The sequence below is a fragment of the Microtus oregoni genome, unplaced genomic scaffold (genome assembly GCF_018167655.1).
Source record: "Microtus oregoni isolate MIOR12 unplaced genomic scaffold, Mior012 000042F_ref0000377, whole genome shotgun sequence".
NCBI lineage: Eukaryota > Metazoa > Chordata > Mammalia > Rodentia > Cricetidae > Microtus > Microtus oregoni.
The window spans coordinates 742,186-764,822 of NW_024543209.1; the positions used below are offsets into that span (position 1 = coordinate 742,186).

Sequence of the window (22,637 nt, forward strand, 5' to 3'; positions counted from 1 at the left end):
AGTAGCCATTGTAGCCATTGTTCCTCCTACTCAGGTCTTAACAGAGGATATCTTGGGGGTGTAGAGCATCAAACTTAGGTCAAGGCCCCCCATCCATGCTGTCACTAGGATCACCATCTGGCAAAAACACGCAGCACAGCCTGTAGATGCCAACGCTGATGCTTCAGACCCAGCAGTGAGCATCCACAAAGCTGTCCTTCACCTGCCCTGTAGATGCCAACGCTGATGCCTCAGATCCAGCAGTGGGCATCCACAAAGCTGTCCCTCGGCTTGGCTGCAGAGCCTCTGGACAGAGCCCCCAGGCCCTACCATACAAGCTGCCCCTCCCCCTGGTGAAGAGCCTCAGCTACAGTGGATTCCACACTTCCCACAGAGTCAGGCCTTTCAACCCACACCTGGGCTTCTTCTCTATACCAGCCCCTCCCCAGGGAGTCAAGAACACTGCGAGGGAGAGGGAACCAGTGGCCACTCAGAGAGCACAGATATCTATCTCCCCTATCAGAAGCAGGAGCTGGCAGGGTTACTTTACAATCTGCTCAGTTGCAGGGGGAAGGAAGCAACTAATTACAAAAAATAAAATACACTAAAAGCTTCAACCCTCCCATGCTTCATCCTTCATCAAGATTCAGCCTTTAAAATCCCTGTCCTTTTTGTTTTATCTGGAGAATATAAAACAGAAAGAAGGAAGGGAAGAGAGAAAGAAGGGAAGGAGGGAGGGAGAACGAAGGGGAGAAATACTCCTCTGAACCTGGCTGCTGAAGTCCCATTTGGGGCAGACAAGAGTAAAGAAGCTAGAAGGACCAGCCTTGTGTTGTCTGCTATCCAGAATGTGCAGTTTTCTGCCTAAGAGGCCCCTTCCTGTCCCCAGGCCAGAGGACAAACCACTACCTACTGTGTACAGGACAAGCCTGAAGCCCAAGGTTCCTTTCCCATATGCCACATAAATACCACCAAGATCTCTCAGGTCTTCAACACCCTGCTTAGCAGATAGCTCCTGCCTCCCTGGAGTAACTTTATACCTGTGTGGGCTTCTGGGCCGGGGCTCTAGCCAAGAACTCTCGCCTGTCACCACCTATCTATAGTGCACACAGGGGAGGCTCAAGGCAGCTAAGTGACATACGCTGGATCTAAGAGCAAAAGGCAAGAGCTGCCTACCATCTGCAAAAGGGCTCCTTAAGGTGGCTGGGCCCAGGATGGAGCTACAAGGGTGCCTAGGCCATGCATGGCTCCACACATACCTGCAGAGGTAACCTCTGCCACCCAGGCACCTGGAGTAGAGACAGAGCACAGGGTCCCACTGGGTTGCCTGAGGAGGATGCAGGAAGGACGGGGATCACAACAAGCAAGGTCAGAGAATACCCTGAGGGCCTGCTGGCCTCTCCAAGAGCACAGAGGTGACACACCCCGAGAGCCAGCCCAGCAGAGCCCTAACCCAGCTGCTCCACCTCAGAGGCTGTGTTTGTTCCACCAGCCTAAGGGTCACCAGAGAGAGAAAGGACAGCCCAATCTGTTTGCACAGCTGAAGCCTTCAAATCAACTCAGAAATCACAGTGACAGCAAAACAGGGATTGAGGTTCCAGGCTGCCCGGTGCTGACAGCTGCCCAGAGACGTGCTTGGCTAAGACGATGGCTTGGCAAAAAGGAAAACAAACTGGGAATCTAAGATAAAGAAGATGGGGCTCACTTCCTGAACGGAGGCCTCAGCAACTACATACAGTCTCTCAAGTCTCAGTTTTCTTCTTCCTGGGTCTCCTGGTTCCACACAGGTAACAGCCTCCAGGGCTAAGCACCCCCCCACAGTACCATCCTTTCACTGCACTTCTCACCCAGGCAAGCCTGGGGTCCCCACTCTAGGGTACCCATGCTCACCCTTTCTCTTACACAACTACCCAAAGGACTAACCAAGGCTGTGTCCTTACTAACAAGGTGGCTGAGTGGACTCACACAGGTGACCTTGCGATAGATCTGGGCGGCGTTCTGGCACTCCGAATAGGGGTACTCCGAGGTGGCCATCTCCAGCATGCACATCCCGAAGGCGTAGACATCAACCGACTCATCGTAGTGCTCCTCGTACATTTCAGGCGCCATGAACTCAGGGGTACCTGCACCAGGAGCAGCAGACACAGCGATTACTGATCAGACCCCTTGGCCACACAGATGCTCCCAGCCTCTTCCTCATCTGTCCTGTGGCACATTCTGGACACCAGAAAGGTTGACAGCCCCCAAGGATTCAAGCAGATGTTCTCAACAAACTGAAGTGTCCAAAACCTCACCGTATGGCTAGGGCCAGCCACCAGCTTTCAGTGCCATTGCAAGCCACAGGGTTAGAGAACATAGCTTCTGGGGGGCATACCTACTCTCTGAGTATACCCTGGCTTGTGTGTGGAGGTTGTACCTCTGTAAACAGGTCAGCACCAGCCATTTCTTAAGACTCCCCAGAGATGGCAAAAACCTTTAGTTACCCCAAAGCTGCCTCTAACTGCAAACACCCAGGAAGGCCCTGAGGATCCCCAGAGAAAGGAATGACTGGGTCTTCTGGGTCTAAGTAACAACAAGTGTGGCATGCAACTATCACTTTGGCAGTGAGCAAATGGCATCCACCTGACACATCCCACAGAGACGTTGAGATAAGGACTACTCGTAACACATCAAACACAAGGAAAGTGAAGTAATGCCTGTCATGGCCACCATGTGCACGAGCGTGTATGTACATGCATGTGGAACCCAGAGGATAATCTCATGACGTCATTCCTCAGGTGCAGTCTCCTGCATCTGCTTTTCTCCTTTTCCTTTGAGTCAGGGTCTCTCACGCCTCTGGAGCTGAGTAAGCTAGACTAGTTAGCCAGTAGACCCAGAGACAGACAGCAACCAAGTATTTGTTTCAAAATGGTTTCGTTAAAACTCACCTATCTGGCTAGCCTGCACGCTCTGAGGATCCCATCTCTGCCTCGAAGCTAATGGGATTACAGGTAGGTTGCCACTCTACCTGGCTGTCACTGTCAGGTTAGGGACCTGACCTTCAGTTCTCAAGCTTAGATAGCACTTTAACCTCTAAGCAGTTCCATGCTGGGGTCTCTTGTCCATTATTTCAGTTTAATATGTATTGTGAGTCTAACTAAAAACTACATGTTTGGGTTTATGTAAAAGAACAAAGAAATGTAGAAAAATATCCATCAGAAATGACAAGAGACCAAGACGAGACCTCGTGCTGAGAACCTTGATCCTCTTGTCTCTTGAAAGTCTTTGGCACTGCTAATTTTTAATATTTTTAAGTTTCGTTCCATTCCTTGTCATAGGGTAGTGAATGAACTTCTTAGGCCACAAAATGCACGACAGAGAAGTCCCAGACAGGGGTAGCCTACAAATGGATCAGAGCCCAGGCCCTCCCCACCCCTTCATATGTCTTTGGGACCCCAGCACATCCTGAGGGGTTAGTGAGCCTAAAACACAGTGACCACTGAAGAGGATCCACCATGATGGCAGCTGGAACACAGTGAACAGGGCAACTGACTTGGTCGGAAACCCCAAGTTGCAGGAAGGAAGGGCTCCCTCCCCAGGGCCACCCCTACTTCCCATAATGCCACCCTGTGATGCCTCTGCCAGAGACTGTGTGGGACAAGCTGTCCTGTGATAACAAGGGAGAAACCACAAAGCCCTTTCCTGCTAGAGGGGCCAACAAAGAGACTGCAGGGGTGTGTCCTGGGCCCTAGAGAGGACTGTCACAAAAGCCAGGCTCCTAGGACTTGGAGCTGGGCCAGCCATTTCTTAGCACATGCAGGGACCCCAACTCTTCTAGCAGAGACTCTACTTATTAGCTGGCCACACAGCAGCTATCCCTGGGCTTGAACTCTGTAGGGACCAGCAAGAACCAAGGACCCCAGACAGCCTGGCTCTGGGAATCGGGTTGAGCTGGAACTAGTCCTGATCCAGGACAGGAGGCCCCAATAATTCCTGAACATTGGTGCATTTGACTCATTGTTCCTTTTCGTCTCACTAATTAGATCTGAATTTTAGAAATAATTAGTATGTGTGTTCATGCACATACACACCTGCAACTGTCCAGATGTCTGTCCCATCCACTCATTTCACGTTCAGTTGCAGAGAACCTACCTCACCCTCGGCCCAAGGCTGCCTTGCACATCTGCCAGGAATCCCCTGGTCCCCACCCCCGCCCTAGGCCCAGCTGTTTTGCCAGATGCTAGGGAACTTTCCTATACCACTGTTCTTCAAGCTCCTCAAGCCGGAGTCAGGCAACACCCCTGTGGGCACAGTCCCTGGCCACCTTCTCCTTTCCAATAGAGAAGTGACTTCAGCTGTGGCTTCATGGCATCCCTGCCCCCTAAGGAACAGGAGAACGTATGCTGAAGCCTGGCAGTGGGGGAGTAGGTAGGGACCCACTTAAGTGTAACACTACAATAGCCCTATAGCCCATGAGAATTGTACCCTGAGTCTGTAATGAAAGACAAATTATTCCCTTCATGGGACTCAAAAGCTTTATTTCCTAGATTTCCTTTATCTTCTTGGTTTTTTTTTTTTCTATAACAAGAGCAAATTAACAACTGGCCCTTGCCCATCTCCTCAATGGGCAGGCAGAATCCAACTCCCATCTCCTAGGTGGACCCTACGTTGCCTGGAACTCGTAAGTACTTGCTGTTAAATCCACATGGTACCCAACAGCCCGGCCTCCCTTCTCTCCACCTGGCATGCCATGCCCATCCAGGACTGGCCTGAGGCTCCTTTGAGAATGGCTATCCTCCATTCGCACTGGCCTCTTTCCCATGTCACTCTTCAAGGGCAAATTTACAAAACCTGCTTGGAAACTGCCCAGAGGTCAGGACCAGGGTGTGCTCCCCAGAGGCCTGAGCCCTGGTCTCCAGGATAGAATACCTAGGCCTTCACCTGGCTCCACTCTTTCAGAGATCAGCAAAGCAAGGGCTCAATCAGTTCCTGCTCCCTGCTACCTCCAAGAAGGCCCCTGTGGGTCAAACACCTCTGCAGCACCAGGGCTCTGCCTGGGACATAACACCGGCACTACTGCATCTGCTTCATTCTCAGACCATGCAAAGGGACCACGGGGATCTCCAGCCCCACCAAAGCAGCAAGAAATGCACTGTGAGGTGTGAGCCCATGTAGCGGGCAGTGCTGGGTTTACAGATGTATATGTAACCAGGTCTGGCTTTTTAAAACTATATATTTAAAAAATACAAAATAAAGACAATAGTAGCCTGAGGTAATCACAGTCCTAAGCTGAGGATGGCACCTGGACTTAGGGACACACACACAGCGCTCCCAGAGGAGCAGGCAGCCGCTGGCCCCAACCTGAGCACTCAAGGGAAAAACCAAGGGCCTGAAAGGGGAAATGCCAAAGCCTGAAGCAGAAACAGGTCCACAGCACTAACAGCTCCAGGGTGATGATACACACACATACACACACCCGAGACAAACTCTAGCCATGTCTGTGAAGAGGTTTCTGAATTGAGTTCACTGAGTTCGGCCTACTCTAAATTTGGACAGCACCGTCCCATGGGCTGGCACCCTAGATTATGTAAGAGGAGAAAGTGACCTGAGAACCGGCATTCATCTTCTTCTAACAGGCCGAAGGAGAAGCTCCAGTGAAGAACCTGAGGATACCTGGGTAACAAGCCTGGGGAAGCCCCCACCTGGCCTCATCATGCCCAGATGCTGACATTTGTGGAGAACAGGACTCCCCAGTCAGTGCCCATGGGAATCCCCGTAAGTAAGCCTCGCTTCCCCCTGCCCCACAGAAGCATCTGAGCACCCTCCTGATCCTAACCTCTCTAGCTTCCTGGACTTCGATAAACAAAAGCCAGGGTGACAAGGGACGCCCCACACGGTTGCGTACTCATGAGGTACTTTCCTAGTCCTGCCAGAAATATCCAGCCTTAATCTCAACTCATTCTTATCACCCAAGAACAGGAAGGAAGCCTTGTTTCCAAAAAGGCAAAGAGCTCACAGGGACATGGGGACTCAGCTTCCTTAAGTGGAGCGAATCTTGCTCTGAATGTTTACTTCTGAGGTGGGTGACCCTGAGGGGCCCTCCCGTAAAACCTGTCAGAGTCTAAGGCCTGCAATCAGGAGTCACATCCAAGGCAAAACAAAACCTGGCTAGAAACTCAGCAAAGCTCAAAGCCAGCCAGGGTTAACACCCCCACAGCCCTGAGCCCCCAGTATGAGAAGGGAAGCATGTGTATGTGTGTGTGTGTGTGTTATATGTGTATGGTAAGAGTAAGATGATGTCTGGTGTCCTACTCTATCAGTCCCCACCCAGTCCCTTGAGATGGGATCTCTCACTGAACCTGGAGCAAGGCTGGTGGCCAGAAAGTCCCAGCAATCTTCTCACATCACTGAAGTGCTAGGGTTATAGCCATACGTGTAACCATGTCTGGCTTAAAAATACACATACTATTTATTTTAAATCGTGTGTGTGTCAAGTGTGCGAGGGTGCTAACAGAAGCCAAAGCCTCTGGAGCTGTAGTTACAGACGGTTGTGAGCCACCTGGTACAGGTGCTGGAAACTAAACTTGGGTCCGCTAGAAGAGCAATACGTGCCCTTAACCTGCTGTGCCATCTCTCCAGCCCAATGCCTGGCTTTTTAAATATAGCTTCTGGGGATTTGAACTCGCGTCCTTATGACTTGCTTCAAGGGCTCTGACTAGCTATCTTCCCAGTCTAGTCCCACCTATTGTCACAGACAGGAAACCGAGACTTAGGTCAGTCCCAGCTCTCCCTACCATTCTACTCTTTCAGGGTAAGGAGACCAGAGATCTAGGTTCCAAAGGGCCATTGCCCAGAGAGCTACCCTAAATATTACATTCCAAAGACACTACTGCAAATAAAGCAGTTCTCCAAGAACTAAGGCCACCTTAGCTCCCCAAACTATTCGTGGGGCCCTGAGGTCAACCACTCCTTATCCTGTTTGTGTGGGCAAGCAGTCTTGATGGTAATCAGCACACCTGATTTCAAGACAGTTAAGAGTCCCAAAGCAATTGTTATTGTAACCCCTCTACATGTTCTTTCTAGCGACCACAAAACCCTCCCCAGTATCTGGTAGATACTAGTGCCAGGCTAGTCACTTCGAAGTTTGGGACACATGATCCAGACCCCCTTATCCTTGCACACAGCTATAGGCTATTATCCTCAGGACTGAGAGCACCATCCCTCAAAAGTTGGCCAGGGACATCTCTCAGAGGAGGAGAGGCCTGGAGCCAAGGACCCAAACTCCCAGCACCACCTTCTAACACCATGTAGACACCATGCTGAGCCTCTGATCCATCTTTCTGTTCAGACAAACTAAGCTGTCATTTCTTTGCATCGCACAGCCTTGGGGTACTCCTCTCCCTGACTGCTGGGAACAGCTCCAATGCCACCTGCCACTAGCAGTGTAATTCCTCTGTGGCAATACTACTTCCTTCTCCTGAGCAGCCGCTGCGTCCACCACAGCTCTGAAGTTGGCATCTGGCCCACCATTCTTGGCGGTACCCAACACAGCCAGGAATATGGTGCAGAGACCGTGCCGGCCTTGAGTCTGACAGAAGGGGTCTCAGTGGGAAATAGAGCTAGTTACCTCCAGGCAAGCTGGAAGAGTGTTTCCCACTAGGCAGGTCCTCTGGCTGAGTTACCAGAATCCTGGGACTGCTTAGAGAGTCTCTGTACCAGGTCTGAGCGAAACCAGGTAACAGTGGCTCCTCAAACGCCATGTGGTTCCCCTCTGGGCCTAGGGATAAGAAACAGGCTCACCTATCACACTTTTGGCAAATGATGCTCTTTTAAGGGTGGCCAGGCCTAAGTCACCAATCTTCACAGAGCCGGTGGGTCCAGTGATGAAGATGTTGTCACACTTGAGGTCTCGGTGAATGATGGGGGGTGTCCTTGTATGCAGGAACAGCAGGCCCTTCAGGATCTGCCGGCACCAACTTCTCAGTACCTTGGGCTTCATCACCTTGAACCGCTTCAGGTACCTGGGGGAAGGGTAGAGCTCACTGAGCAGCTCACCTGCTGCTACCCTGGGAAGCCCCTGTTTGGCAGAGCCCAGCCACATGCATTTGGCAGCTACAAAGGACAGACTGCGAAAGGGAAAGGGAAGACGCCAACAGCTCTTCCCCTACCCAGGGTGTCTCAGTGGGATCCAGGCCTGGAACAGGCAGTTAAGCCAGGATCACCGCCCTCCACTGGCCCTTTGCACTGAAGACCTTGCTACCAAACTCATGCCAAGCACAGTCCTAATCTCCTGGATGTGATAAGAGGCCACCAAACGTGGCAGGGTCCTAGACTAAAGTATGAGTGACAGAGGAATACCTACAGTCAAAGGTCAAGAAGACCAGGCTACAAAGTACCTGTAATGAGCCTGGCTTCACTCAGGAGGAAGTGACAGGTGAGGGTGGGAACTAGGATTTTCCTCACTGAATCTTCATGTGAGAGCGACACTGTCCAGAGGCAGAGGACATCAAGGTCCTGCTTAGGGCCTCAGGGTCAAAACGATTCAGAGGAACCCAAGCTATGGCCACCCAGAGGGGACATCCCCTACCCCCATAGAACAGACATCAGGGAAGAATGACAAACTGACATGGCCACCTAGCTCCCAACCCCTTGCTGTATTGTGTTTGGCCCTTAACGTCGACATTATGCTTCCAGGACACTGGAACGTGCCAGGCTGGCCTCTAGGCAAACAGACCTTGGCCAGAAATAAGGTCCCAGACAGAGCAGACAAAAGAACCATGTCACTGGGAAGTAAACAGCCTTCCAGTGTCCCACACAGGAAGGGAGAGTGGGAACAGTCATGTGGTCATGAGAACCAATCTCATTTGTCACAAGAAACCAGAGGGAGCCAAATGCCAGAAAGACAAATCGGTTTGTGTCTTCTCACTTGGGGAACAGGCTTCCCATGGCCCAGAGAAAGAATATCACTCAAGAGAGATACTCTGAATGAACCCTGGATCATAGACACAGTCAAATCGGCCCAAGTGTTCCAACACCTCTGCTACTCTAACTGTCGTAGCTCTGGACCCAAGGCTACCCCAGCCCACATTCGCGCAGCACTTACGTCTTCAGTGTCCCCGAGGTCATCAGCTCCGTTACCAGCACGATACATCGCTTGCCCTTGGCGCTGGACTCCCAGAAGTCATAGAAGCGCACGATGTTGGGGTGCTGCAGGCCTTTCAGCATCTCCGCCTCCTCTTTGAACCGCTGCCGTTCAAGCTTGGTGAGCTTCCGGTCCTAGAGCCAGAGAAAGGTGCACTGGGTGGGTGGAGCTATGGGCCTTGGCTGCCACTCTCCCTCCTACCAGGAGAGTGCAAAAGATGTTGGGGCAGCAGGAGAAGCCTCAGACGCATGGCGTCCCCCAGCAGTGACACACCACTGCTAGCCCCCAGGGCCCCACAACCCCAGATTCAGCCCCTGCCTGGGGCCCCTTCGCTAGAGATGGCTCCAGGAAGCCAGAAGCAGCTCACGACCCATGCCGCCAAGCTTTTGCACTTTTTCCTTCCAAACACCTCGGAGGCCTCTGCTCTATGCAGTGATCACTCATTCTCAGGGTACTTCTTAAAGGGATGAGAGCTCAGTTTGCTTCTAAAGTATACACAGTGGGGGGAGGAGGCCGCAGTGGACGGCAGATGACACATGCCAGAGACCAGCACCGAGATGATGGAGAACCGACTTGGCAAAGCCAATCCCGAGAACAGGCAGCCAGGCCCTTGGAGCAGGAAGAAACACACTCCACCTGGCCTTGGGCCACGGTGCCTGGCCAAGGCATCACAACTAATCTGCTGTCCCAAAGTTTACAACAGAGCAGTAAACACATATCACTGTGGTCTAGGGATGGAGCTCAGTGTGCACAGTGCTTGCCTGCCACGCACAAAGCCCTGTTGTTAACCCATAGCACTCAATGAACGCGGCCTGGTGGTCCACACAGTATTTGGGAGCTAGAGACAAGAAGATCAGGAGTGCAAGGTTATCTTCAGCTACATAGCAAGCTGGAGGTTAACCTGGGCTACCTGAGAGCCTGTCTCCAATTAAAGGGAAAACAAAACAAAAACAAACCTCATTGCTAGCTTGGAACTTTCATCAGGTGTGTGAGCCCTGCCCTCTTAGCGCCTGCATCATTAGCTCCCACAGCTTACCTAGACCCTGGTCCTTCCCTTTCCCAAATCCATCAATGGGTTCTCAACCTGGGGCACTCAAAACACACCCAAAGAGCTCACAGGCCCCTAAGGGCTGCTCTTTGCTTCCAAGCTCCTCTCTTAAGATGCCACTGGCCATGGGCCTCAGGGTGACCTCTTCCTACTCTACAAGCACAGTGAGATCTCAGCTCTACCTAATTGGTGCCTAAAGTCACATTCTAGTCCTACCTCCCCGGCCTCACACCCCAAAGCCACAGGAGTGTGAGAAGAGAAGCGTTTCTATTTCCAAAGGAAACTGTTAACACAACTAAACACAGAAACCTGGAGGAATTCCAGGAGACAGGAAGCAGGTGGTTTGAGATAGACCAGGGATGATCAGAGCTGAAAGGAAATATAAACAAAGATCCCCAGGATCCTTTTGGAAGGCCCCACAATGTCATCAGAGTCCAATAGAAGCAGTTGTCCATAGGGTCATGACAAGGGTCACTGTGTTAAGAAATTATTCCCCACATGGTAGCTGTACCCATTCGGTCAGACCGCTGCCCCACAGCACAGACCCTTGCCTGACCCTTTGCTCATCAGTGGGACTAGACAGTCGCCATCATCAACAAAGCCAAACAGCCAAGAGACATCATCACTGCAGCCAGCATCAGAAAGACAATCAGAGACTTCAAAAACATCTAATCCATGCTCTTCCCATGAAGACCCAGGAAGCAGACCAGCATATACAAGAGCAAACTTCTATTTTAAAAGGAACCATCCAGAAAGGAGTTCTTATAAATTCTGAAAGCTGGGCTGGCCTTGTTTAATATATAAAACATCCCATAATCCAATGAAATGTAAGTAGAAAAGAGTTAATCTCTAATCTAGACAATATAATGGCAACCTGTTCCGTTCATTAAAATCACTGTTTGTCTAAGATAAGGAAAGCAAAGCTACACACTGGGAGAAACCATACCCAGTACACAGCATCTCCCCTGCATGGAGAGAGAGCTTCTACGACTGATGCAGACAGACAGACGCTTCACCAAATAACCTACAGAAATGGCCAAGATCCCTCAGCAGCTTCCTACCCGCCCTGGGTTCCATCATCTCCCTCCTAGAGAAGATCCACACAGAGAAAGGAAACACGAGTCCTCAAAAGATGGGCACACAGACAGCTTCACTACAGCCCCACCCAGACTTGGCTGAAGGATCCCACCAGGTGAACAGAAATACATTGGTCGGTACTCCAACAGTTTACACCTCAACAACTGGAAGGAAAAAAACTTTGATCAAAAAAAACCATTCTGTGTGAATCTCAAAAGCGTCAGCCTGAACTAAAGAAGGCAGACATACGCATGTATCTGGTGGGAACCCATTGATAGGGAACACTAATAACAATGGGGTTGCCTTCAGAACAGGGGCTGCCTTTGGAGTGGCCAGGATCTGGAACTGAGAACCTGGGGGGTGGGTGGCGGGTGTGGGGTGGTGAAAGATGTTTTTTGTTAGTTTGGGAAGAACTGGGGATGGAATCATTCCCAATACCAAGCCTTGACTTGCTACTCAGGTGCCCCACCACTCAGCTACAGCCACAGCCCAATTCATGCTTGTTTAGCATGTATGTGTGCGCGTGTCCAGTATGCAAGCGTATGAAAACCATTTGCTTTCTTTGAGAGTGGGGTGGGTTGAGACAAGGTCTCTCTATGTAGCCCTGCCTGGCTTCAGGCTCACAGAGATCTACCTGCCTCTGCCTCTGTGAGCACTGGGATTGAAGGGGTGAGCTACTACACCATCTGGCCTTGGCTGTCTTTCCCTATCAGGGTCTCTCTCCTAAAAACCCAGAGCTCACTGATTTGCCTAGTCTAACTAAGCAGTTTGCTCCAGGGAGTCTGTCTCTGCCTCACAAGTACTGAGATTAAAAGCAGGCTGTCCCACCCACCCACTTACTAACCACTACACTGCAGATGTAGATTCTTTTCCTAGGGCTTCCAGGGTGAGTATTTAAACGAAGGAGCAATTTCCCCAGCCCCCAGCTTGAATTTTTAACATGAGTATTTCACTGTTTATAAACTGCGATTCAATTCTTAAAATGTAACACGAAATTAAAAAGTTTAAAACTATCCAAAGACCAAATAAGAAAAGTAAGTCTAAAAGAAAGAATCTTTAAAACGAGAAATATTAAGAGTCATGCAAGAACTACCTGGGAGACGATTATGTAACTGTGGCTCTAAGAGGAGACGTCCTGAAATATACACAGTGGAATAGCATTTCCCCGAATTAAAAGGAGAATGACTTAGGATGAAAGGGCCTACTGAGGCCAGGTCAGTAAATGAAAACTGACCCACTCTCTAGATCTGTCCCAGTGAAACTTCAGAATCCTGAGGCCTGAAAAATTTCCTATCTGCAAAGAAATGGCCCCGGCGACAGTGAGTGGAATCAGCGATACTGGTTGCGGGGAGGGCAGCAGCGTCCTCAAAGTGCCGACGAGGAATTCTAAATCCAGCCAAAGGCACACCTATCCAGACTCACTTTCCCACGTGCAGGAACTCAAAGGTGACTTCCCATGCCCTCTACATGAACCGAGCGACTGCAAACGGAAATGGATGTGTCCGGGTTGGGGAAACAGCTCAGTAGGCACAGGGGCTTGCTCTGCAAGTATGAGTTCAAATCCCCAGCACCTATGTAAAAGGATAGGTATGGTTGTATGCATCCGAGCCCCTTACACACCGTGCTATGGGAGGGTTAAAAAGCTTGTTTGTCCATCAGCCTAGCTCCAGGTTCAGTGAGAGATCCTTTCTCAAGTGAATAAGATTGAGAAGGATAGAGCAAGACACCCAACATCCTCCTCCAGGCTCTATAAGGGCATATGCACCCGCATGCAGACACACGTGCAGAAACCACACCCACTCACACATATGCAAACACATACAAAAGGAATGCAGCCGAATTGATCTTTGGGGTCACTGATGAGGCAGCTAAGAAGACAATGGATCCTGGGCCAGTTCAACATCCCCATAAAGCCTTCTCAGGGCAGCAACAGTCTGTCTCCAATTCCCTTCCCATGGGCCTAGTTAGTGACTTGAGAGAAGCCTGAGAGCACCATTAAAGTCTAAGTTATCTTACAGTATCCGACATCGGCCAACAGCAGCATATGGCTCAAAGTGCAATGTCCAAGTTGTAAATAACGAAACTAACACAAATAGGAAGTGGGAAGCGGCGCCTCGCATAGGCTACAGTCTCCATTGCTGTCTTCCCCATGTGAGTGAGTGTGTGCATGCATGTATGGATGTTTAAGCATGTGTGTGCATGCATGTGCTGCTGGTTACAGAACCCAGAGCCTGGCACACTATTACTGACGCCAAATAGCTAGAAGTGATAAATTAAAGACACCTAAGTCAAAGGTTTTTAGCCATGGTGCCTCTAGGAGTGAGACAGGAAGTGGGGCACACGTTTCACACCACCAGGAAGTTTTACCAAGGTACCAAGCCCCTTGGTCATTTAAGATTGGATCTCACTGCTCTTCTGAGCACGGCCCACTCTCAATGCATTATGGAAGTCATCCTCTTCCATTGCTCCACCACTAGTAAGTAAAGCAGAGGAGAGACAAAATGGCAGTCTCCAAGGTGGGGAGAGGGCCATTCAGGGGTGCTCAGGTCTGATGGGCTTAACCCACACTTCAGGGCAATCTGGAGACACACACCAAAGGGGGCTTTTGGTATTAAGAAGGTCAGAGGTTATTGGCAAACGCCTTTAATATTCCAGCACCTGGGAGGCAGAGGCAGGTGGATCTCTGTGAATTTGAGGCCAGCCTGGTCTACATAGCAAGTTCCAGGACACTCAGGGCTACACAGAGAAATCTTATCTGGGACGTTGTTGCCTAGAAAGTGCAGAGTGTCTACAGGGCCACCCCTGCAGCAGCCCGGAGCCACAGTGCCATCACAACAGCCCCAGTGGGTAATAGCTGAGGGAGTCAGGCCCAAGAGGGACACATTTGCTGTTCCTGGAAGAGCACAGTGTCTTTCTGTAGCAAGGGAAGAGAACCAAGCCTTCTGAGGACCAAGAGAGGGTGAAAGAGCCACACTCAGGCTGTGTGGCAGGGTGCTGGCTAGCCCTGGCTAACACTGGCTCAGTGCAACTGCTGGCAAGCTTCTTTCCAAAGGATGTGCTTATGGTCTGAGTCAAACCAAAGGAATATGAGAGGATTCTTTTTAAGCCATACAGAAGAATGAAGGTACGTTATTTGTAAAAGACTAATATAATTAGAATAGTCATAGAATGTCTTCACAGAAAGACAGTACTACAGGTTTGCTCTCATTTGTGGGTGCTCAAATTCATGCAGACGCATAAAACCATGTACACACAGGTGAGAGAAGAGGAGAAGCAAAACTGTCTAGGAGAACAAAGGGCACCACTGGGAAGAGAAGGGGTCCCAAAGGGAAGTATGGGGAAAATAAGCTCAAAGCGTATCAAATACCTCCATGAAAATGACCTCATGTAACCCAGGACAATAATTTCTAAATTTTAAAATAATTTCTTCATTTTACATGTGTGAGTATTTTGCTGTGTATGTTTGTCTGTGTACCATGTGCAAGACTGGTACCCACTAAGATCAGAGGAGGGTGCTGGAGCCCGTATACCTGGAGTTACAGATTGTTGTGAGCCATCATGTGGGTGCTGGGAATTAACCCAGGTCCTTTGCAAAAACAAGAGCTCTTAACTGCTCAGCCAACTCTACTGCCCCAATATATATATTTAAAGCAAATAAAGGTTCTGGAGTCTGGGTCTAGAGCTATCCTATGTAGGGAGTTGGACCCAGTTTGGGCTCCAACTAGTTTCACAAATAGGGTTGGAGGTCCCTGGAAGAGCTTCAGGCCTACTCGAAGATTTCCTCTCCCTCAGGCCACTAAGTGTGACACCCAGTGGTGCCACCATCCTGCCGCTAGCAGACTTCTGGTCAAGTAGCACAAAGCTGCAACTGCACACCTGTGTCTCTTCTGCCCCTCACTTCCTGAGCTACCCAGGATTCCAGAAAGGCTCAGTGTCCCTGCCCACTCCACATCATCCTGGAATACGGGGCCTTTCTCCTCTCAGGTTCTCAGGGTTTGAACCAGGTCTGCTACCCCCACTGGGGCCAGGACATGCTTGCTTCCCTCTCCCGATCTGAAGCAGTGAAGGTGTGTGATCTAGAAGTGTCTGGGCTGGGTGAGTGCAGAGGGGACAGTGTTTGAGAGGGTGAGCCACTCTGTACTCCTAGCTCTGTTCTAGGCCAGGGTCTAGGCAAGCAAGAAACCTGAGGGGAAAGCCATCAACAGGGAGAAAATAAACATGCAATTACCCACTGAGACAAAAATACGGCTGAAGGGACAAACGGTCAGTGCCAGTCAGGGAACCCAGGCCCCCAATAGAACCCTGTCTGCAGGCAGCCTGGGAGAACTGGGATCCCCACTGTATGTAAGGCACAGGCAGGTGCAGAGTCTCAGCAGAAAGAGGCCTCTGGAAGGACATGATGAAAAGAAGCCATATTGCAAGCAGGCTGGGGACAGGCCCTGGACAGCAGTGGGTGCCAGCTTGTGGATGGCTCAGGAAACTAGGCTCATAACTCCCGAGGGCTGGCAGCCGATACCTGGTACCCCTACAGCCAGCGGAGAATGCTCCTGATTCTGTTCCTCCCTATGCCAGCTGCAAGGGTGAACTCCAGCCCCTCTTAGCCTCGTCCTGGCAACAGTCAGTGTATCACCGAGGAGCCAGAGCGTACCTCCCAACCCACATTTAAGAAATGACACTGCCATCAAGATCAAAACGTTCCTCACAGCTACCAGATAGAAAGAGAGAAAATGGGCTATGACCCAGAAATCCAGACAGTGGTACCTGGAGTCAATCTTTAAAAGAGATGCCAGCCATCAGTGCCCGTGTCCCACTATCTACCCTGTGAGTCCAGCATGTGCTCAATCTGAGGGTTCAAGATTCAGGAAAGGCACCAGCGGGCACTTTACAAACTTAGCCTTCTTTGTCAAGAGCACCAAGAAGTTCGGTTATCTGACGCAGAAACTTGTACTTGGATGTCTGGCGCCTTGCTGCCTTTGGAAATAATGCTATTTTCTTCAGAAGAGAAAGGATAGGCAGAGAGAGGATGACAGGTGTCAGGTGACTTGAGGCCTGGCTCTCTCTAAGGTCAAGCTCCTGATCCTAGGACTCCAGTCAGCCACTGACACCAGAAGGAAGCAAGCCATACTGTAGAGTATTTTGGATTAATTATCAATATTTATACAAAATGCCAACTTATTAGGCTTACTATTTTAAATGACTTATTGTTTCATGCAACAATAAATCCAGAAGTTTGGGTATCAGGAGCGGCTTTATTAAGGTCCCCCTCCCATTTCCAACATTCTGGAAATACCAAGTCTGTCTCGGTGTGAAATGTCTCCTGCGGGATCAAAGTGTCAGAGAGCTCCCCACCAGCCACTTCAAAAGTTAGTCCATTCTCAAGGTCACCTCCCACTCCATTCAATCCACAGTTTCACTTCTGCAAAACCTGATAATGCAGCGTTTTCTGAATCTCTTCTGACACTCTCCCAGCCCTCTCAAGCACAAAGCTTTAGATTCTGAGACATAGTTCTTTACATAAAACTCTGTGGTACCTACGATTCTGGGGTCCGAGGAGCTTCTTTAGAACTGGATGACCATTGTGAATTAATAACGCACAGGTGACCAAACAGAAAACAAACTTTATTTAAAAAGTGTCTTTTCTGTACCGTAGAGAGCGTTTCCCAGCTATACCAGGCACCTACTGGGGAATTTTAATTATCTCAGGAGAGAATCAAGGCCTGCCACACGTCTGTCTTCTGACCTATGTCCCCAGATTCTGAAAACATCTCCACCCAATCAGAAGACAGGAGTACTGTAAGTCATGGAGGGGCTTCACACTCCTTCCCAGAACTTATGAGACCTGGAACATGTATTCCTACATCCTAAGTCAGGATCAATAGTCACCTCACCAATCAGGAAGCCCCCACCCTTGCCCTGAGCACAGTGGGGCAGCCTGAGGGCAGGTTCTGTGAAACCTACGGTCCCTACACTGAGGACAGGAGGCCACCATCTCCCAAATTAAAGTTGTCACAGGGCAGAGAGGACCACTGCGGGTAACAGAAGGCCTGTCACCATCCAGCATGGAAGAAAAGGTCCAGAGAAGGACACACAAAGACCAGGAGAACAAAAGTTAGCAGGGGAAGGCATATGACATAGATGGTGATCTAGACACAATAGCTCTTCTGAGACCTAGCCCATGATGTGGCTCAGGTGATGAAGCTGTGTGCTGTCTGGACCAATTGCTAGACCACAAAGTGAGTGGATGGGAGACATGAGCCTTCTTCAGGAGACACACAGGCACGGCTGACTCCATACACTTCCCTAGTGGCCTCGGGCCTCACAGAGGCAACAGTGAATACCAGGCCTTTCTTCTCACAGATGTCATCTGTGGAGGTTCTCTACCTACACAGGGAATCCCTCTGTATACCTCTCCATACAATCTCCATTCCATAAGCAGGTCAGGGCAGAGCTGGCTGCAGTACCAAGCGCTTGGGAGGACAGGAAAGGAACAGACATTTTCATTGATCTATAAGCAGTCTCCAAAGGGAGAAGCAACATTCAGGTGTTATCTGAATGACTGGGGGCGGGGAAGCAGAGGGAGGCCTCTGGACTGTGGGTGACACCACCTAGTCACACGTCCAATACATGCTGCCAACTTGGGCTTCCCAGTGAGTCTGAGAGGCAGCTATAACGCCTAGAGACAGCCTTTCAATTCACTGTGCCCTTCTCAAATGGTACAGGTGAGTGGTTGAGGGCACACTGGACAGAGCAGGTAGAGAAGCTAGCCATCCTTCATCTTCTGAATACCAGACAGCTGATGTTAGCCTACAAGCCCATACCCAAATGCTACAACCCTCCCAGTGAAAGGAGGGTAAGGTGGCTAGCTCGAGATGCACCCAGCAGTCAGAGTGGACCAGAGATCCAAGGACTCCCTGCCTTCTTTAGAAATAAGAGATACATTACCATGAGGTACTCACTGTCAGATCAAAGCCCCCATCCAATAGAACAAACCTCAGTATGTGCCCTGGACCAGGTTTCTCCCTCACCAAAGAAACCCAAGAGACCTGACACTACAAACAACTCCTTTAAACAATGGAGACCCTCAGTCCTGCAGTCAGAAAGCAGATGGGGTAACGGTGACCCATCAGCTCAATCCCCTCAATAACAAGAGATGAGCAGTGACCCCACATCTAGGAAGAGTATAGCACTAGCTGGGATGAGGCCACTCTTGGGGGAGGGAAGGCAGGTGCCAGTGGGGAGCCTGTGCACCTGCGCTTCAGATATAACAGAGCAGCTGAGCAAAGAAACAGGTGGACACACCAGGAACAACAGGTGGAGCTGGAGACAGGGCATGTGGGCATTTCATTTCCAGGTAAAGGTGTTACAGTTTACAGAGTCGACCTACAATTCCAAAGAAAACTAGAGCGCGTTCACACGCAGCCTCTCCCACTCTTGAGGACAGCACCCAAAGGCCTCCTCTCTACCCGGTGGCGGCCCTACAGGACCTAAGCCACAGCCCATACTTCACCCTGAGCAATGCCACTGGCCACCTTCCCAGGGACTGGCATCATCAGTGACGAATACAAGCAGAAAGCCTTGAGCCAGCCTAAGAGTGACAGACACTTCAGAAGTGAAAGGTGACTCTGCCATCCACAGCCACTCTTTCTGGAAGAAAAACATCTCTGCTGCCCTCAGAAAAAGTTGCCAAGCGTTCACGGTGCTGTGTGCTATTGTGGAGACAGAGGATGAGGAGAAACTAACCCCACTGCCACCAAGAGCTACTTCAGGCCCTCTGGGAGAGTAGTCAGCCCCACCTGCAGTGTGTTCACCAATGGGGACCAGGGTGTAAGCAGATATAAGCAATCCATCTTTGGAACAGATAACACAAACATGTTTGGAGAGGCCAGCTAAGGGGCAGAAAGTCACCTCTCTGGAAACCATCCATCCTAACCCTGGCTGCAGATGAAAGGAACACACACACACATACATATACTGTAACCCCTAACGGGACATCTAGGGACCCTTCCTGTCCAGGCTATTGTGAGAAAGGGATTGAGGACATTGATCTGTAGCACCACCCTGATCTCAATGAGACTCAGTGCTCTTCAAAGCTAGACTGGAAGTCAGCATAGCTGTCCCATCCTGAATGCCGGCCATAAACTGCCCTGGCCATGACTGGAAGCCCCGCACTGAGGGCAGGCAGCTGACAACAGAAACAGACACTATACATGTGGCCACCATAAAAGGAGGTCACTTCAAAGGAGGGCAACTGTGAAGGGGGGCATCACAAAAGAGGGCCACCATGGAGGAGGGTCACGCATAGAAGAGGACTTTACTTTTACCGAGGGAATGTCAGCATTATGTTCAAAGTCAGGAAGCAGCTTGGAACCCCTGGACACTGCTTAGACCAGGAAGGTCATAAAGATAGGGACTTAGGAGTACAAGCAAAACATGGAAAAAAATTTCACAGACACCCCCTGTCCTGGAAACCCTCCTGAGGCCCATCCTGCACCTCGCTGATTAATACCTAAGGGGCTCGTTCCCCCTCGAGCTGACCACACCACATATCATATATCTGATTTCTAGAAAGGGGAGGCCCCATCTCATAGCCTCTCCCCTGCAGGGTCACCTAAAGATAGATTTGGATGGCATCACAGCCACGGGTCAGCAGGATTAGCACAGCTCAGTCAGCAGGGACAGCTCCTTCAGGGTGAGGCTGTGGAATTCTGCTCAGCCAGTTTCAGACGCCAGGCTGGCAGGACTGCCCACTCCCTTGGGGGTTGGGCTCTGGCAGCCTACCTTACCAGGCAGCTGCCCCATCCTTATACCAGGTCCCAAACTTCAGGGCATCTCAGGGTGAGTGGAGTAGGGTCTTAACATTGTACGGAAAGCTGTGGAGCTCCAGCTAGAATGCAGAACACCACCAACACCATTCTATACTAGCTGATGGCCAGACATAGGCTCTGGGCTTTTAAAAAGGCTGGGAAACGTTGTATCTGCAGCTGTGGCTAGCCCAGTTCTAGATCACTTCTCTAAGACCCCACTTCTTAAACTGTGTGACAACTCCAAATGGGGCAGCTGAAGAAGGACTGAGGAGGCAGAAAGCTGGCAACAATAAAAGGTTTATGAGGTCGGTGAGATGGCTCAACAAGTGAGTTCCCTGGAACTGACAGCAGGGGAAGAGAACAAGCTCCTCCAAGTTGTCTTCTGACCTGCACAGCCACGCTCTGGCATGTGTGCGCCTGCATTTAGCACACACACAACAAAAATAAATATAATTTAAAAATAGGAAGATAATTTTAAAAGGCTTATAATGCACTGGCCATATACTGACTCAAAACCAAATGCCCAAATGAATCGGTAGTGCGTTTGCTGGTGTTAATTCACAAGACTTCACTGCAGCCTTGGTCTTGAACACACTGCACTATGCAATGCGCCTGCTGCTACAACCACCAATTCTATGCACAGATAACAGACTACAGTATGTTTTGAACTGCAATGTTTTTCCTGTACATTCAAAATTTTCTGCTCTTGCAGAAACACAATGGTTTAATTATGGAAAATAGTGACTTAAAAATATTTTCTGTCACTCACTCCTTAGCATATAAGTAGTATCAAAATAGCATCTTTTTGGATCACATTGTATTTGAATGCTTGATTTTAAAATTTTTGTTTGAGTTGCTGACTTGTATTTCTTTTTTTTTTTTTTTTAAATAAAGAACGCAAGAGTCAGAGCATAAAGAGTCTGGCTGTGAGATTGCGTTTCCACAACGACAGAAGCTACACCCATGAAGTCTCACCAACGTGGCCACCCAACGAAGAGCTGTACAAGGACAAGAGACATGCCAAAGTTGATGGGGAAAGACCACAAGACTTCACACCTACACAAAGGACTACAGGCAACAACAGAATGCTGAAACGGGGAAAAGGGTCTTCTCCAGGGAAGAGTCACCCATTAGTTATCCAATACCAAATGGTCAGTCTTGAAAACATGCTTATAAGTCAGAGGACACAGACTGAGCAGGTTATAGTTAGGAGTATGTATGTATATGCATATATGCATGTAACAATCAATAAAAAAAGAAGCTATGAATTTGAAAGAGAGCAAGGATAGGTAAGAGGAGAATTTGAGGGAGGAGCAAGAAGGAGAAATGATATAATTTATGTTATAATCTCAAAAATAAGAGAAATAATAAAATCATTCAATGAATTCTGGTCTGGAGTTAAAACAGAATTTCTAACAATTTCTGAAAAGGCCATAGGCATATTTCCATAATTTTTTTACTACATATTTTTGTAAAATAGTGCTTAGCATCAATAATTATAAAATCATATTGGTCAAGTCTGAGACGTGTTGAAGGTGCTCTGTGTCCTGCAGTATCAAATATTCATCAAGACTTAATTAATTATGTAAAATCAAACAAGTACATCCATATCATCAGGGTTTAAGTATGATTTCTGTCTTTGATGAATGGCAAAATTATTGGCATACCAAAGATTTTAGAATAATTTTTTTCTCTCTCTTTTTCTCTTTTTAGTTTTTCAAAACAGGGTTTATCTGTGTAACAGCCCTGGCTGTCCTGGAACTCACTCTGTAGACCAGGCTGGCCTCAAGTTTCCAGAGATCCACTAGCCTCTGCCTCCAGAGTGCTGGAATTAAAGGCATGTGCCACCACCACCAGGCTAGAAGAAATTTCTTTATAAATTATTATATTTGATTCATAGACCTGTTTTATATATCTATGAATCCAGGGTAACAAATATACAAAATTTAATAAGCTCTGCACAAAAACACCCTCCCCAGAAGGAAGTTGACTGTATTCTATCTCCTCTCCAAAGTTCCTGAGAGGTCTCAGTGATCCCACCAATATCTAAGATGGCTGTTGGAGGTCAGGCAGCAAGGACCCAAGACCACAGAATGGCTTCAAGCTGGACGTCTTTGAGCATGACCACCCAAGGTGTCCCTCTAGGCAGACACTGCCCTAAGATGCAGGCAGAGTGGTAGAGACGTGGGCAGATGGCTCCAGCAACATCAATCAGGATTACAGAAGTCAAAGAGAGCCTTGTGGGCTGGGAAAGGACCCACTACCCATGCCTGCTCTCCAGTCTTGTAAGAACCGTGAGTTCCAGAACCCAAACAGCAGGTGTGCAAGTACACGTGCATGGAAGATAAGCCATCAGCTCCACTCATCTTGATGTCATAGCTCTGACTCCTGGAGGGAAGGATGGTCCACATTTATCACTGTTCATCCTCTGAACGTTGTTTGTCCCAAAACAAAACATACATGTGGATAGTGAACCCTTGAAATGAGGCAAGTCAAACCCAGAGGCATTGTAACTATGCAGTAGCTAGAAATAGTGTGGTCTCAAAAGAATTTCTTGGACTGGAGCTATGGCTCCCTGGTAGAGCACTTGCCATAAGTGTGCAAGGTC

The 22,637-nt window shown here is 49.3% G+C and overlaps 1 protein-coding gene across 13 annotated transcripts in view; it reads right to left on the reverse strand.

Moving 5' to 3' along the window:
- The window catches only part of LOC121434148 (serine/threonine-protein kinase WNK2), a 108,502-nt gene that overhangs the window by 57,084 nt on the left and 28,781 nt on the right, over positions 1-22,637 (reverse strand). For all 13 annotated transcript variants that reach the window (XM_041632986.1, XM_041632982.1, XM_041632980.1 and 10 more), the window contains 3 exons: positions 9,062-9,234; positions 7,759-7,979; positions 1,945-2,102 (listed from right to left, as the gene is read on the reverse strand). In XM_041632986.1, coding sequence (XP_041488920.1) covers positions 1,945-2,102; positions 7,759-7,979; positions 9,062-9,234 — 552 coding nt within the window. The remainder of the gene's footprint in view (positions 1-1,944; positions 2,103-7,758; positions 7,980-9,061; positions 9,235-22,637) is intronic.